A 19,269-nucleotide genomic window follows, 5' to 3' on the forward strand; every position below is an offset into this window, starting at 1 on the left:
CTGTTTACAAAGATATTATTGACTAAAAAAACCCTACAACAATAGCAATTTCAAAACCGTAACCTACACTCACAGCAAGATAACTATACTTACTTTCCACTTCGGAGTTGTTTAATATGATGAAACACATTTATTATATCACGGATTCTTCGAGGGGCTTCTTCTATTTTGGAGGCTAAGGTGATACATGCCATAGCCACAACCTGTCAAACACAAAATCTTTAATGTTTAGCAAGAGATGTTTTTCCATTGTTTCAAAGAATTAAGTGTCACATTAACAAGAAAAAAACTATAATAATACTAAAGAACTACATTATTAATTTCACAGTACAGAGAGCAAACTATTTATAACATAGTTAGTAGGCCTAAAAATACTTTTTTTTAAAGAGTCAGCTGTTCCATATATATATATATTGAAATAATGTTATTTCACACATTTTATAATGCAAAGCAACAGACCTGATGTTATAGTAAACACAAGCTATGGCAACGTGATTTATCTGAGAACATAAAAACCAAATGATACAGTGGAGCGCCGTTAAGCCACAGTATTTGGGGGTCAACCTGCTTAACCGCGGCTTAAGTGGTCAGCAGCTTAAACCTTTGTGACTGAAAAGCCGAAGTCCGGGCCATTGTGTGATCATTATATCAGATTATCGAATTAAAAATAATACTTTAATTATTGATCACTTTTTTCACGGATTTACCGCTGATTAACTTTAATGTATGGAGAGGTGTGATTCGGTAACAATGGCGGCCTCCATAAAGCTGACATAGAGAGCGGATAAGGTAGATTAACGGTCAATTTCTATTGTTATATATTTTATTTATTTCCCAAATTAAAGCAAATCCTTTTTAAATATCCCCTTGAAGTTATAAAGCCAGGATTAAATTCGTAACCTGCGTTTTTACACGTTCTTAAATTAGTGGTGAGCCGTGATAATCCTCGCTCACAAGACTTGCTACAGCGGCTTAAGCGATTTCACAGTTTACTGGTCCGCGGCTCAATGGCACTCCACTGTATTTTGTGTATATTCACAAAGAGTTTAATATTTTTTATAACAGTTGACAGAACAAAAATATATTCAATTCATATCAGTATCTATCAGTAACTATACAAGTTAATGCATAGAAAATTCTTCAACGTTTATTATATTCATTTGCTCTGATGTCTCAAGAGTAAAACTGCATCACTGGATTAAAAACATTAGAGAAAATAAACATGCAATCATTTTAACACTCAATAGAAAAAAGAAATCAAAATCTCCAAATTTAAAATATTTATTTAATTTTATACAACAATTTTGTTTTTAAACCACAACTTCTGAATTTAAGGTGATTTCAATAAGTTCCCAACAAGGTTATTTTTTCCAAGTACAAGCTCTGAATACATAGTGAAAAAAATATCTATGTAACTTGAATACAAGTGTATTCATCTCAACCAAAGTGATCATTCAATAGTGTTACTGCCAATATTTTGACTTTGAGGAGTCACATTCTTTATACAAAACTTTTACACTTATTTCAGTGGTAAAAGCAACAATGCTTCCATTTCAGTGGTGATTTAAGTACAATATGGCACAAAGCAATAAATGCTTGGCGTGTTAATCTGAAGAAAAGGTAACAACAATTATGGCTATGACAATTTTTTTCTTACTTTACCTTTTTTATACTACACTTAAATTATGAGACCAAAGTATGATTGAAAAACATGAAAGATAGAATTAATTTACCCTACTGGCATGAGAGTATGGCTTAAAATGCACATCAGTCTTTTTACTCAGCTATGTTCCAATTTAATCATGTTTGATGTGTTCGGACTACAGATATTGCTCTAAACAGCAATTTTTAAAACCTATTTATAACTTAGCTATACAACCAAATAAATTATAGGTGTTGTGGAATATTCTGCTCTAGAATTTGCTATATTGTTCTGAAATGCATATGAGAAAACTACACAAATTATTTTTAAACAAATAACATTAGGAAAAAATAGGCTTAATAAACCATACACTATTGCAAAAAGCTTCAAGACTAAAGTAAGAGCTATAATTTCTTGGTTTTTATATATATTATTTATTTATTATCACATATATTGTTACACAAGAAACTAAAATGTAAAAATCAAGCCTATCAGGTTATATACGAGATACAAAATTCAAGTATTTTGTTTGTTTGAAATTAAGCACAAAGCTACACAATGGGCTATCTGTGTTCTGCCACTAGGGAGAGGGCAAAATTTAAATGAAAAAAAAAATTATCCTAATGGAATGAATACAGACTACAGTCACATGATACACTACAGAAATTAAACAATGACATACTACTAGCATAACTACACAGTCTGTTTACAGTAAGTTGCCTTACACTGTTATCAGTTAATTTATTGCTTTGTTATACTTTGCATAGTTCAAAGAGAAATAAAACAGGAGTGGACATGTAACATTATTACAAACCTGAGCCTCTTTGGGATAAGTAACTGTACCTGTTTGTAAAAATCTCAATCATACTAAAAAAACAACATGCATTTCACATTTTATTTTGTTTTTTTCAGCTTTTGATAAAAAAAAAATTTTTACAGTTAGTGTTTGGCAGTTTTTACCAGAAAAAACAACAACTTCTGATTAATAATCTAGAATGTTTTAAAGATTACACAAATTAATTACAACAACTAAAATGAAAAGTATTTTTATTCTTAGAATAAAATTAAGCTTTCATTGAGATTTACTCAACAAAGGCTTCTTAAATTTACATATAAATCCTTTAAAAAAATATAGAAGTTCCAATATTTATTAAATATACTTATTACGTTAAAAGTTAGTTTACTTCTATAGTTACATGGTAATTACAAATTTCATCATTTTTTCCACCTGTGTCCAGAGGATTAAGTTATTTTTTCATTCAACCATATCAAGTATTGTTTTATTGATAAACCACTTCGTTAAGCCTTATTTGCATTAAGTAATATTAACCTGAAGAACTTTTTGAATATCACACAAAATGTAGAACAAACATGAGTATGAATACATACAAGTATAAATTTTTAAAACTCAGATTTTAATTAAATAGTTTAACTACAGATTACCCAGAATATATAAAGTCAAAAACTGTCTAGTCTGAATGTACAAGTTTCATGTTAAAATTAAAAATACTTTAATTCATCTTACTTTTCAAATTGCACTTCCACAGCCTCTAAAATGTCTGTTTATGATGCATTTTATTTCAGTAAAACTTGTTTCATTTTCTCTACCCTAACTCTATATATAATCAATCAATTTAAATTGCCTTTTAACCACCACAAGAAATCTAAAATACTCTTTTTCTCGCATTACTAAAGACTGAGAGTTCTGTTTGTCTGATATAATTTATGGATTGTAAGTCTATAACTGCCTGCAGTTATGTGTACTTCTTTCACTGCCCTTCGAACCACATCCAACTCACAATCCTGTGATATGTGATATAAATCACTCAATGAATACAGTAATTATCTGCAAGCCACCTCGTGAAGAAATTTTTTTTTCATTTCCTCACCTAACCCAATTCTAAGTTTTTCATTTTAGCTTCTTTTACAATAATAATAAAAAAATATACAAAAATGACAAGAAATGTTGTACTTGTGTTTCACCTCATTTTTCTGCTGTTGACCCTCAAATAAAACTTTTTTTTTTAACAATAGTACATGGTTATTGAATAAACTTTATTAAATCCATTGACTGTGGTTACTCTAAATGAATATGGAATTTTTTGCAAGCCATACACTATATATGGCACACTTGCATTCAACTGTCAGAAGCAGACTACATGCAGTAAATCAATAGTAAATGGACTAAGAAGACAAAATAACATGTACAATATAAAAACAATGTCTTACAAGTGCTTCAAAATAATTCCCTTAGTTACTTTACTTGAACTTGGAGATAGCAACTTTGAATCTTTATGGAGAATAACCGTCTCTACTGAAAACAATGTGGGATTACATCATTTGGTTTCTATTGGTTCTAAATTATTTAACAGCAAACTACAGAGAAAACTACTGGTCATTTGTGAAGGAAAGGATGTGATAATAGGAGGGTGTGTCAAATGGATATGACTTTCTAGTTTATAGCTCCACAAACCAAGAATTAAAATATATTATAAAAACTAAATTATCCTTTAATAATATCTATATACCAGAATGAATAATTTACATTAAAATTGGCACATTAGAGGTGGTGATGAAATCAGAGCAAACAAATCTCATGATACACATACAAGGGGGAGTTTGAGAATTTATTTAAACAATTCCTTTTAAAGTGAAAAAGTTAAAACTTGTAGAATATTAAACTTTGATGCAATGCTTATTAAGATACAACAACAATGTAGTCTAACTTTTGAACGTAACTCTTAAAAAGGGGTGACCAGGCCATTTTGAAATACTTAATGGTAGAGTTAAAACCTGTTAGATATAAAAATAATGAAACATCTGGTCAACACTTCAGCTTGTTCCTAACACTGGTATGTTATGATAAAAATATTAAAGTACACATTTCATTTAACACATGGTGAAACAGCAAAAATTTATTATATTAATATTTTAAAATGATGTAGCAAAACATCAAAGTAAGCAATGAAAATCTACAACATGGTACAAGTTTTTAACTGTTTCTAAAAAAAAGAAAAGCATTACATTGAAATCTAAAATTTCAAAGATGAAAATCCATACAAAAGTCAAATATAAAATTTGATATACATAGAAGAGACAAATGATATAGGTATTAAAATTCTTATTTAAAAGCATAAAACAAGTAACATTATAACCTTCTTAGGTCATCTTCAGGTTAAAATATTTCATTTTTTATATAATATATAACCTATACAAAGCAAATCTGAAATTTCAAGCTATTTAATTTAGTAGTTTTTCTATAATGCAGTTAATTAAACAAATCATACAAGTCAGTGATGTCGAGAAACCCACTTGTTGAGAAATTTAAAATGCAAAAACGGCTCGTTTGGGTTGAGAAAATATTTTACATAGAAGAGCGAACAACGTTTCGACCTTCTTCGGTCATCGTCAGGTTCACAAAGAAAGAGGTAACTGACCGGAAGCTGACCACATGTATTATCTAATACCGCCCTCTACATTTCGACACACAGTTACACAAGCCCTTTCAAACATGTGGTCAGCTTCCGGTCAGTTACCTCTTTCTTTGTGAACCTGACGATGACCGAAGAAGGTCGAAACGTTGTTCGCTCTTCTATGTAAAATATTTTCTCAACCCAAACGAGCCGTTTTTGCATTTTAAAAAATCATACAAGTGTTGAGCCAACATACATGGGTTACAAGTTTGTTCTCTAAGAAATAGAGTATTTAGTCAAAGAAATGGAATATTTTAGAATACCAAATAGTTACCTTTGTCACAATGATTTAGTTACAATACCATTCATTATAAAATGACATCAGTAAAACAGGTCTAGTAGTTATATTAACAGTGCCTCCTCCTATAATTAAATAAGAGAATAAGAGAAACTACACAAAATTTATTAGAGTTCATATCTAAACAGACGTCATCTTACAACATAGTTTCTATATTGTTAAACCTCCAATTTCATAATTTTTATCTTAAGACTACAAAAAAATTAAAACCTCATAAAAAGAAGGCAGCACTCAGCACAAACTGTATAAAAACAATTTTCAGTTACAATTTTCTTATACTGAACATGTACTTCTGACAGGTGCTTACCTCTTTTTGCATAGATATTCTCATTCAGTGCTGTCCCATATATGCAAAACAGCTTTTGCATGCAACAAGCTTTAAGCTTCTACATACCCCAATGTGGTTCAACTGCATCTCACATGCAAATCACCACACAACAACCCAATACCAACTGGGGTGCCACAAACCCTCCTGACACAGGTGACTCCCTCTATTCAATTCTGCAACACTGCCAGAGTTTTTGAAAAAAAAATGAAGCACCAATTTTCAGTGAGAAGGAAAAATGAGAAATGTGAGAGGAAGTAAGTAAATATCAGGAATGCATTTTCAGTAACGGGAAATTATAAATTACCCCATCTCACATAAATAACTAGAATCCCACATTAAATAGGTGGAAGAACCCATGCCAGGGAAAGAAAGAATCATCTTTCAAAAGTGTCAAAAGAATACCCTAAATGGAGATGCTTGCAGTAGAAGGTCACACATGGGAAACTGACCCCTTCTGTAACAGGTATACTTTATGCCCAAGGTGGAGAGAGGTGATGCAGACATAGACAGAAAAAGAGAGAAGCACATAAAATATCCAGCCATCTCACTGGGATACAAAAGATCATACAATCTTCACCTTAAGTTCAGCAGACTGGAAGAAAATATCATACCCACCAATCTGTAAACAGGACATGCGATAGAAAAGTGATCAAATGTTTGACCAATCCAGATGATCAAAACAGATTAATAAAAATGTCCCAGTCTTTTGAAATATCCCACTCAAAATTAATCAGACACAAACCACCCCCAACACAGTAACATCCTTGATACATGAAAACCTTCAAGAGATAGTTCAGAAGGAATAACTGTAGTAACCTACATGACCATCCACTGTGACCCACAAGGTAAACAAGTCCAACTGAGTGAGGGAACAGACACCTGTAATATATGTGTGAGATCTTACACTGATTGGTTCAGCACTGAATCCAAAATCCAGCCACTGGGAAACAATATCTATGTTGAAGAGGGGTAGGGTGAAGGGTCCCAACTGAAGGGGTGAACTGCAATTTTGACGGCAACCTCCATAGCTACAGCATCTCTTCGAACAAACCTGTTCAGAGAGGGAATGTCAGACTAGAAAATATCTCATCATTTATCTTAGCTGAAAACCAATGCCCTACTCTTAACCAAGTGGATTCATTATTGTTTGTATTCTATATTACAAGTACATGCAGAATTATGCCTCTATGGTCCACAAATCCAGTGGCTTGGAACTGAAAAATGGTAAGGCAACAGATTTAAGGTATAGAGAGGAAACAAAACAGAAAAAAATCTCCCTGATAGTACACTAAAGCAAAATAAACCAAATCCATTGAAGGGCGATACATACCAGTACTCTCTCTCTTAAATTAGAGACAAAAAAAGCCTGGTATGAACCAAAATGTCTAGAAAAGGAGGGAGGGAGTGTATAAAATGGGGCTAAAAGAAGCCTAGCAGACTCTACAGTAGAGACTTGGGAAGTCCAAGTCGTAATCAGATGAAGGAAAATTGTGAAACAGATATTCCAAACGAGTACAGCAGTTTGAGGAGGAAGTCAAGCAATACTGGGCAAGAAGGTTGGGCAGACCTCAAACAAAAGAGTTCTCACAAATAAATTTAATTGTAAGAATTATAATATATAATTACTTACAAACATGAAAATGGCATTATACTGTAAAATTAAGCAAGCATATATATTGACAATAAGAAAAATTTAGTAGATAGGATTTCTCGAAGAAAACTATATTTAACCTAATTTACAATCTACCAGTAGAATTAATGATAAGCTAATAATAAGTAAGTTTAGCCTAATCTAACATTGTTAAGACAAAGAATATCACAAAAATTTAATGAAAAAAAACTAGCCTTACAAGAAATAGGTACAAGTCTAACTAAACATGTTCTTGAAACCTAAGAACCACAAATAACAATTTTAATAAAATTATTCAAAAAGCTAAACAGTATAACAATTGACGGAATATATTTTGAATGTGTGGGTCACCAAACTTGCGGCCCAAGGAAAGTCAACCCATTAATGATGAATGTATCAAAGCCAACAATTCTCAGTTGAGTACTGCAACCTTAAGACTGAATAATTGTACTGGAAGTAACTGACAATATTTTCAAAGTGGAAACATAAGCTTCTGTTAAAACCAAAAAATATAAATAACAATAAGGGAAAGTTACTACTTAAAATAAGTGAAGTAGGAAAAAAATTATCTCCACAAAACTGGGGGAAGAGAACACACAGACAAAAGGTCCTGACAACAGCACTGTCAAACAAGAAATAATAGTTTGGTAGAATAAAATAGAGGGAGTCACATGCATAAGGAGTGTCACACTCCTATTGTTGGAGAGTTGTTGATGATTCACATGGAGGTACAGTTGAACCATGTTGATCATAGGGTATGTGAGAGCTCAAGACTTGTGGCATGCAAAAAGTTTTTGCATGTAGAGAACAGCACTGAATGGGAATAACTGTTTATGTGTTAAGGTAATGTACCTTACTGAAATAAAAACATTTTGTTGTAAGTAATCTTTTATTTTAAAATGTGTCAATATTTCACATAATATAACCATAAATGTTACAAAATAACTTAACCATAATAACATAAGAAATAGCAATAATTATTTTTTATAATAGTGATACAATATGGAAAGGATATCTTTAAAATATATCTTCAACAGACTTTTCTACAAACAAAATTTAATCTAACAAAGATACAAAAACTGCACATACCTCCATTCCATGCTTCACAAAAGACTTTGAATAATAAAATCGTTGAAATAACACCTGTCCTGTTGCCATAGCCACCTACCACATACGAAAATTGTGATCAAAACACTTTAGATTATGGTTTAAACACTCCACTGTGACTTGTGCATAAAAAAAAACTTGTTAACTAGATAATGTCAGACACAATTCCTAACTCACTTTAAAATAACTGTATCTAACTCTTCATGGTCTGAAGGGGATTCAGGGTACCTCGTGTACACTTGCAACTTTCACAATTTCATTTAAAAATATGATGATCTAGTTTTTCAATGCAATGTTAAACAAAGTTCCACCTGTACACTGTGTAAACCACAAGAAATGAAACCCTAAATTTTAGCAACTTAAGTTCACAAACTTTCCACTGACCCAATCAGGGTTTGAAAAAATATAATTATTTCAAGATAAAATATAATTTATTGCATAAAAACCCACCCTAGCTCTTCGATGAATTTGAAAAAATAAAGCCATACAATAAACTGTGTGATCCATATTACATCACACAAACTTATATAGAATGCAATGTCTATCCAAATTCAACCAACAGCATGTCAAACAATAACGAATTGGAACTGTAAGCAGATGATACATCACCTTGACAACAGTATGTATTACATCATAACAGGAATCTGTCAATCATGACACCAAGTGAAAACAAAATATCTCCTTTACTATAATACATAAATATACAAGTTCATACTTCATTATAACATTTGGTTGTTAACAATTCTGATTTCATCTGTACATATAAAGCACAAAATACTGTGTGTGTGTGTGTGTGTGTGTGTGCATGTCTGTTTGTCCATTATCAAACTATTCCTAGCTCAGTGGGCCAATATCAATCAAACGTATGATGACAATCTAGAACAAGGGGCATGTTAAGGAGGGGTTCACAGCCCCTTATCCTCCATTATTGCTGTTATTTAGCATTTATTATATTTGATATAAGTTAACACTAATTACATTCATAGATGGCACTATGTCCTTACATCAGAAAAATAAATACATTTATAATACAGAATACAAACAGCATGTGATGAGGGCACATAAATGTCATAAATATATCTCTGAAAATACTCTAGCACTCTCTAGAGAAGAATGCAATAAGAAAAAAATGGCCATCACTCTTGCACACACTCACATAAATTTAAATAAAGTTTCTACTCCAACAGCCGCCATAAGATCCACATTTTGAGTTATACACTTCCTATTTTGACCCATGATCTTTCAACTGCAGCCAGTGAGACACAACTGTGGTTAATAACCATAAATTAACTATGCCAAACACTATGGAAGAATATTAAAAGCTGAATGTTGTAAGTGGGTAACAAAGCACCCCACCACCACTTTCTTCACTGCTACTTCTTCCTACAAGGTCATCCTGACCATTGCACAGCATATACCACATATTAAGTTCTTAAATCTTATAAAATACTTTTGGTGGGGTAATAATGAATATTGTAATATGTTATAAATAAATTGTCTTGAAGATAGGATTTTTTTATTTATTGTAGCATCCACCCACATTTTTTTAAGTTTATTCTTTTGTTTGTTTATTTGTAACTAAACACAAAACCACTCATGAGCTACCTCTGCTCTGCCAAGTATGGATATAAAACCTGGTTTCCAGCATTGTAAGTACATGGACAAACTGCTATATCACTGGTGGCTTTTAATTTCATAACAAAGACAAGAGGTCAGATATCTCACCTGAATTTTTTGTCAACACAAATTCATATATATGAACTTATCCTGAAGTTACTTTATTAGGGTTACATTTTATCTCACCTTGTCACAAGTTTCAAGGAATGTCTCGGATTACCATGTAAAGCAATTCTCTTTACATTATTCCCATAAGATGTTCTCAGTGCAAAAGGTCAATTTACAGGTAAACTTGTTCCCAGATAATCATAATTCCTTATCACAAAAGCAAGTAAATATAAAATCTCAGTTGCTAATATATGAATTTCACACAGACAAAATATTAATTGCTTTACGCTGAAAACAAAAGTATCTACAGTAATAATACACACTGAATTAGTATGATTTATTTCAATGCAACAGTATTCCAACTAGTTGTCAATTCACTTTAAAAACATCAGAATCACAAAAATCTGCTGTAATCCATGTCAGCAATCAAAGAGCAAATGTTAAAACCAAAACCAACACAATGGTTCAACTTGGCTGGACCAATGAGAATTGGTGATACATCAAACAATAGCCCCCCTTCATGTTCTATTAGGGTCTGACCAGTTTCACCAGATTCAGAAACATTTATTGTTTAAAAAGCAAAAAAAAACATTTTAAAACCATTTAAAATCTTGCTAGCCATTTACTTTTCATCAGAAACAAGGACATAGAATAAATTTTGTAGTCCAAAATATACAATGCACAAACAAATACATAGATATTTCTGCCCATTTTGAACCAACAGCATGTCAAAAAATTATGAGCAGGGATTGTAAACAACCTACACACCGTGTTTCTCCGATAATAAGACCTACCCATAAAATAAGACCTAGTGTGATTTTTGGGGATAGTTTTAATATAAGCCCTACCCTTAAAATAAGCCCTAGTTAAGAGTGGCAGGAAGAGGAAAGAAATAAAAAAAATTAATTTATTAGTTTAATAGTTAGTTAATTAGTTTGTTTAAGTATTAATCAGTTAGTTTAATAGTTTAATAATAGTTTATTTTAAATGGTTAGTTTAATAGTTTTACTTTGTAACTTCATTTTTTTAATATATCAAAATAAGACATCCCCCGAAAATAAGCCCTAGTGTCATATTTTGGAGTGAAAATTAATATAAGCCGTCTTATTTTCCGGAGAAACATGGTATTAGCTTGACAACAAATTGGTTGCTGTCATATCATGTAGCATTAATAAGCTATGTTATCAAGAAACAGCTACATATCACATCATCAAATGTGGCTACAAGCATTCTGTCAATCATATCATGACATGACATGGTTCTTATCTAGCAATCATGGTATTTCAAGTTTACAACCAATGTCATTACATATCTTCCCATATTCTATTTCATTATCAACATTTGGTTGCTGACATTTTTCATTTCATTTACCCATATAATACAAATACATACATACGAGTTTGAAATGAACATTACTGGGACCACCTTTCATCTTGTCTTGACATGGATGTCACACAGTATAAGGTTACCAGGTAAGACAATAAATCAGACATACTGTTAACATTGTTCCAATCCAAAAAATTGTAGAATGAAAGGTTAATTAACAGATATTATTTTAAACTTTCAATAATTATGAACTAACTGAACTTGCAGTGTAAGCATACTAATTTGTGACTGTAGAATTCAATGGTGTGTAAATTCTTTTTATTTCCCTATTTACAAATAAACGAAACCCCTAAAGCGATTTAAAACCGAATCATAAACATGATAAACATAGTTATATGTATAATCAAAAATGCAAACTCCATAAGTAATAATATTATTATTAGTATTAGTATTAACGTTGATAATATAAATATTTTACTATGTGGATGATAAATGTAATGATTTTTACTTCAGTGTTACTACTAGTGCTAGAGAAATGGTAAAACTCACTAAGACTCGTGTTAGACTTAACGTACCTGAGGTAAACGCAAAAGGAATCCTGAGGTTTGTATCAAATCACATCCCAAAATTCGTAAATCTTGCTCAGTTTCACGATCAAGACCATCCAGCATTGAAGGTGTGGGAGAATGTTTATTTGGTGGCAATATACAATTTTCTAAAGTTAATATCACTCTACCATAATTTAATTTCTTTACATCTCCAGCTTCGTTATTAACAAGCGCCATTTTCCTCAGAAAACCAAGGAAGAAAGATGTGTCCTAATCTAGTAATCATACGCGGTCAAGAGTTCTCTACAATACCAGTAATTTAAAAATTAATAACTGCAAGTGTATCCTTAATGAGAAAACTAATTAATTATAAAAATTGGTACTTCCATTGAACAACAATAAGGGAGATACACTTTAATTTGTAAAATAATCCCTAGACTATCTCGTGTGTAGGAACTTTACTCTCAACTTTGTGCGTTGTCCGGATCATAAAGTGCGCGTAGGCGACAGTGATGACGTGCGTAAATCGAAACAACAACTTAGATTTTGTAAAGCTGTGCAAGGCATCATTATCACGAAAGTATTTCTAATACATTACTGTGATACAAACATTTGTTATTCCTAACATTTCAAAGCCTCTATTACACACTATAAAGTATATTTCGGTATTATATACATACATTATTCAATAGTTTAAAAGGATAACCTTAGCTCCATTTCAACACTTCTGTTAAAACTAAGCGACATACATATGTATATTCACATTTTTTGTTAACCTACACAATGAACTCTTTGTACTCATTCACTATTGGTATCGAGCCCAGATGTTCAGTGACAAGTCTTTAGACTTGCCGCTAAGTCACCGTGTGGCACAATAATGATATATATCAGTTCCTTCATGGATCAGCGATAACTTTTCACTAACTGTATCAAAATCCAAGGTTTGATTCCCTGTAGTAAGCACAAATAGGCTATTTTGTAATTTTGCACTAAACAATCACAACATATATATATTCAGTGAGTTGTGTCCTTTTTAAAAACGAATAAGAGTTTTCTACTCCTGTTTGAACTGTTTTATTTTTTTTAGGCCGAAATGATTAAACGTAGAGCAACAAGAAAGGTCTGGGGAATAACTAGAGAATCAATCAGGATGTCTATTACAAAGTACTTCTGCGTTCTCTGAGAAACTAAAAAACAGAGACCAGACACAATTCAACAAAAATGCTATGAGCAGTCTTTATTATTCACAGCCACAGTGTATCTATCTAATTGTTTGGTATGACAGATGTCACTTTTACTAGAGGGATATATCTTTCAATACTTTTTTCCAAACTGACTATACTACCTAGTTAAAATCATGATACCAACCTTTCTCAAGGTAACTAGCGCTAACCACGTGTTTGGCCACTCCTATTCAAATATATGGAAGGTTGTAGCTTGAGATATCAACTGATCCATCACTGGAAAACTCCCTTGAGTATTTCCTCTTACTAAGATAGAGGGACAAACAATTTATTAACATTCTTAAACACTTATTATGTGAGAAGTGCACATATAACTAAGCAACTGGCAACATCTTACAAAATGGTAAATTAGAAAAAGAAGATAAGAAAATACATGGACTGCTTCCATAACACTGTGCTATGTCTTCTTTCTTTCTATCCCTCTCTCTCTCTTTCCTTGTCAATTCAAGTCATTGGCTCTTTTGTTTGTTCATGCCCATGTTTAATTTATCCCACGCTTAACAATTCTGAAACCTACTGCTTATTGTGGATGGTTTCTAGTTTACTTGTAAATTAATGAACCTGTGTGGCTTTCTCAAGTACCTTCGCACTTTAGACCTAAGAATACTAACCCCAAATAACAAAAAAATTGACAGAAAATGTTTTGTGCAATTAAACTGTAATTCTAACTCTGACTGAGCTGAAGAAAGAAATATATAATTAATCGTACAGGCAACAAATATATTAAGATTAAAGGATAGTTTAAACAATTGCTAAGTTTGTTTGTTTTCCAGAGTAGTGTCTTTTAGAAAAGAAAATTTTCATGTCTTTGGGTTTTGTTTTATAACCATTATCGTCACTAATTAGGTTACGTAGTTGTATAAATTGAAAGTAAAGTACTGACTTTTTGTTACTGTACGATTGAAAAGATTTGAAATGGAAATACGCGTATGAATGTTTCTCTTTATGATGTATACTAATGGTCAGATGGTTATCGTATGTGTATTTACGTGGTAACGATAATAATGATAAATCTATATCCAATGATATGAATACCATATTTTCTATAAGACACTACCCTGAATTTCCCATCCTTGATCCAGCTACTAAAGTTAATTTATATACCTAGGAGTAAAGACTTCATCTTAATCCTACCAAGAAATAACACACCGATCGTATTGCACTATTAACATACCACCAGACCAACAACAAGTTCAAATGTATTATACTAAACAATTAGACAATACTTACTGAAGGTTCATCACTAAATTTGTTTTCAAGGACCCACCCATTATTTCTTACAGACATGACAAAAAATTAAAATAACTCGTGGAGCACAGTAGCCTTAAATAAAAACAAAATGACATTCCAGACACTAAGACACGAAAATGAAACAGGTGTGTCATCTTCCAATATATAAACAACACTACACATATACAAGGCAAAAAAAAAATCTTTGCATGTACATGTACATGTACATTCTTTACATTAAAAATATAAATTAAATGTAATGATCACAGAAAATAATACATCTCTCTAATATCTGGAGAGAGCTACTTGTCCAGAAAATCTATTTTAGGCTGAGAAAAGTATGAGTATTTTATACAGAAAAGCAACAGCATAATATCTTTGAAAGTGCATTTCAACCTATATCAGTTCTGGTCGTGTCATAAGGAAAGATATATTAGAAGACAGCTTTATGTTGGTTACAATATGTGTCGTAACGTTATAACTAGTGATTTCCAGACAGCATTAAAAACACAACACCACAAACACCAAGCAGTAACTTCACGAGTGGAAAGCAAGAACTAATGAAGTTTAAAAGTTTTCTTGAAAATCAACTCTTTTTCCGGTAGCTCCCGATTGACTGACGTAAAAAATATTAAAACCATGTCCAATTGTAACAAGATGTCTATTTTAAATTATATTTAGCTTCATGGATGCTCTTTCACAATTTACTTGATTAAAATTCAGGCTTAGAATATGTCGTACTTGACATCATATTGTTTAAAACAGAATTTAAATAGTGTGTGTAATATTTGGTTAGATGCATCCTTCATAGGGAGAACAACAAAATAACTTTCTTTGGCAGCAGCAATGGAAGATTATCCCGAGACAGTGATGACTTGATCAACAACTGAAATATCCTGGATACTGTCCTTCTGAAGAAAGAAGCTCTGGAAACCCCTTTCTTTTTTCTAAAATTAATTATCTTATTGTTTTAGGAGTTCCTAGAACAACATAACGCAGAGTAGGGTCAGAGAGAATGGTCAGTAAGCTTCCAAGACCATAGGTTAGAGTTTCAGTTTTTCCAGATCGTATTTGATGGTTCCTTTTTTTGATTTTGTGAATTATCTTGTCAAGATGTCCCTTTATTATAGTATCATACAGGGATAATAATTGAATAACTATAAGAAAAGTATCATGGTTTATCGTATCATCATCCAAGTTTCAAATAGTTTAATTCCAGACATTTATTCTGAATAAAATGTTTTGGCTGCGTCTCAACAGTTTTACTACTTCAAACACCATCCTCACAACATATATATTCCATTTCGTTTTGTTTTCTTCCTCTGGCTAAATTCGTAGCTTGTTAATCAGCAGTTGAGTTGTATTATCTTTCAAAGTTTGCACATAACTCTTCATAGCTGTAGATCAAACTTTTCATGCTTTGAAACAGTATTATAAGTGTATATGAAATTTTTACACACTTTTATGAAGTTAAAATATTGTACAAAGAAAGCACTTCAACAAACGAAAATAATTGTTGAGAAGTTTCTTACATTTCTTATCGTTTCATGCATCCCTATAGTACAGTATGCTAGTATCATTACCAAACACGGCAGTAGACTGTGTAAACTGAATTAGGTGTTTCTTAGAAAAGTTAGTTTTAAGATAACCGCGCGACTCAATACGAAAAAAAAAAAGACTCTAAATTGCAAAAATCAGACATTACTTCAAAAGTATTTTAAGCTGTTGAGAACGCAATATATATAGCTAATTCTGCCTATCTGGAACCACCATGGTTTTTTCTGCGATGGAAATACATCAATAGAGACAAGAGTACAATTAAGTAACCAAGGTAGTTCCAGATTTTGGTTCTGGTTTTAAAAAAGAACCAACATAACGTTCTTATTATTTATATGGTATTACACATCTGCTGGAAATGTTTCCTTCTAAAAAATCCCTTAGCTATTCATCAACAATAACTATTTGATGAAGTGTAGAAAATGGCAATCGTCTTTATTTACGAACTGCAGCTACCACTAAAATTTCGTTTTTCAAAGAGTTCCTTGGACTTAACTGTCACACAACTTGATAATTTACAAGCTTTTAATTTGCAGTTAATTAATAAATGTTGGTAGAATATATGCAGCATTGCTATCAAAATGTCATCTAGCTGCGTTAACGAAATGTCTAAACACGTTCATGTTGCTTGTTTGTTTGTTTTTTGAATTTCGCGCAAAGCTACAGGAGGGCTATCAGCGCTAGCCGTTCCTAATTTAGTAGTGTAAGACTAGAGAGAAGGCAGCTAGTCATCACCATCCACCGCCAACTCTTCGGCTACTTTTCTACCAATGAATAGTGGGATTGACCGTAACATTATTATGCTAAAAGGGCAAAAATGTTTGGTGACGAGGGCACCTTAGATTGAAGCCAATAAAATGGTAGAATTATAGAACTTTGGTTTATTATTTCATATAATGTGGTAGAAAAGAACACACAAGATCACAATTCAATATGCCTAATAAAATGAAAGCATTAAAAAAAATACAAAATTTCACTGTGGCAAATTGGCAATGGACAGGAATTTGAAATCTGAACAGTTATTTATACACCTTTTGGCTAAATGTTGAGGGCGTAAAAGCTTTAGGCTCAAGTACTGACCAGCGTGAAGGCGGTCACAAGGGCTTTGCCCCATTTTTAGAACTGAATAATAAGAATGGTAGGTAGCCTTTGAGTAAAACAGCCACAGTTGAAAGTACAGAGTATGTTCAGAGGCATAGCACATAGAATGTTGGATCCGTTAATTCGCAGCCCGACATGCCAACCACAAAGCAACACCCGATCCAAAGATGCCGATAAACAAACAAACAAATAGTAATTACGAGATTATGACACAAATCCTGTCCCATTATTAAGTAAAAAGTTAAGAAATAAGTCTTACAAAGCTAAATGGTACATTGTTTCTTTTAACATAATGGTAGATTTTTCATAGTCATCTTTATCAATATTGTTTTACTAGACATATATTTTCCTGGTCGATATTTTAGAAAATGGGGTTAGTAAATACTTTTGAAATTACAATCACAGATATTCATTTCGCAGAATGTTCACTGTGTAGCAAAATTTTATTTTATCGAATATTTCAAAAACTTTTCGTCAAGTAGAAGGCTACGATTAACTTCTTTTTTTTGATGGAACGAAAAGTAAATTACATGTCTACTTCGTGTGTAACTAAATAAAAGCCTTGGCTACCTTAGAAACAATATAAAACGCTAAGTGGGTTGTTATGTAACGGTTTAAATATTATTGAAACTGATCATTGTTTTTCTGAAAGGAGGCCGAAGGTCACCTGGGCATACCACGCAGTCATGTGTTATGTGTCAGTCAGTCAGTCAGTTAGACACTAAAATGACGTCACATAATAATTTATTCTTGACAGTAATTTTAATTTAAGATCTTTAAAAGGCCTGCAAGATAATGCGGGAGCTCAGACACAGTTGTTTCTCCTCAGTCCTACATTGGAAATTAAGGTTATAGTTCTATAAAGAAATATTAAGGGCTTCGCGGATGGTATCATGCATACTATCTCAAAATTAATTATTTTTAAATCATGTGATGACTTATTACTGGCTTAAGCGAGTAGATTAAATTACTAATTCTTGTGAAACATCCGGAGAGAGCCATGAATTTGAAGAAGCGAAAAAAAGAAAAGGAAAGCTTAACATTGCGCTTTGCACTTCGTGAAGTCAATAAAACATGTAGATGCTAATAATTAATCACATGATAAATTATCCACTTTATATGCTACAACACAGTGTGGCATATGAACTTTAAAAGCAAAAAAAATAAAATGTTTATTACTCTTAATTTTGTTTTTATTTACTCTTGAAACAGAACACTTTTGGGGTTTGTTTTTTGAATTTCGCGCAAAGTTACCCGAGAAATATCTGCGCTAGCCGTCCCTAATTTAGCAGCGTAAGACTAGAGGGAAGGCAGTTAGTCATCACCACCCACGCCAACTCTTTGCCTACTCTTTTACCAACGAATAGTGAGATTGACCGTCAAATTATAACGCCTTTATGGCTGAAAGGGCGAGCATATTTGGTGCGACCGGGATACGAACCCGCAACCCTCAGATTACGAGTCGAACGCCTTAACCCACCTGACCATGCCGAGCCCAAACTAACAGAAGTCCAGAGTTTTGCTCAAAATGAAATTCGTGCGCTATTAGCCCGTATGGGGATCAAACCCACGACTTTCGCGTTATTAGCACGATGCTCTAACCAACTGAGCTAACGGGCCCTGTCAGTTTAGTGGATCCTGCGGAAGTATATTTACTGATGTAATATACCTGTAGTCTATCATGTTATATTAAAGCACAAGATATTGGAATACTTGTTTGAAGAAACAAGATCTGTTGTATTTGTATCTTAATTTTCCTAACCTACTTTGAATAATACGCTAATAAAATAACCCATATATTTCAAACATGCACTTTACATCATAACGTCAAAAATTAACCCGTTAAGATATTCAAATTCCTTCTAGAAGTTATTACCATACCATGTTTATTTTATCATTATGAAATTTTACAGATCATTTTACAACATGAAGTATTTCACTTCTGTTAAGATACTCTTCAAAGATTACTTGACCTTATGAATGACGTTCATGATTTATTGCTATTTAATACATGTTTTAACTAAACTGCGTTTTGGATGATTTCTTTATTTCAGGAAACA

The 19,269-nt window shown here is 32.3% G+C and overlaps 1 protein-coding gene and 1 non-coding gene across 2 annotated transcripts in view; both read right to left on the reverse strand.

The window, feature by feature from the left end:
• Positions 1-12,549, reverse strand: part of LOC143230607 (cyclin-L1-like) — a 44,135-nt gene extending 31,586 nt beyond the window's left edge. Inside the window, exons 1-3 of the mRNA XM_076464454.1 lie at positions 12,105-12,549; positions 8,461-8,535; positions 94-203 (exon numbers count right to left, since the gene is read on the reverse strand). Of these exons, the coding sequence (XP_076320569.1) occupies positions 94-203; positions 8,461-8,535; positions 12,105-12,314 (395 nt within the window). The 5' untranslated portion in view covers positions 12,315-12,549. The remainder of the gene's footprint in view (positions 1-93; positions 204-8,460; positions 8,536-12,104) is intronic.
• A 6,206-nt stretch (positions 12,550-18,755) lies between these two features.
• On the reverse strand, positions 18,756-18,829 carry TRNAI-AAU (transfer RNA isoleucine (anticodon AAU)). Its single transcript has one exon. It is a non-coding gene; the product is annotated as a tRNA-Ile (tRNA).
• Positions 18,830-19,269: the final 440 nt, after the last annotated feature.

The sequence above is a fragment of the Tachypleus tridentatus genome, chromosome 10 (assembly GCF_004210375.1).
Source record: "Tachypleus tridentatus isolate NWPU-2018 chromosome 10, ASM421037v1, whole genome shotgun sequence".
Taxonomy (NCBI): Eukaryota; Metazoa; Arthropoda; class Merostomata; order Xiphosura; family Limulidae; genus Tachypleus; species Tachypleus tridentatus.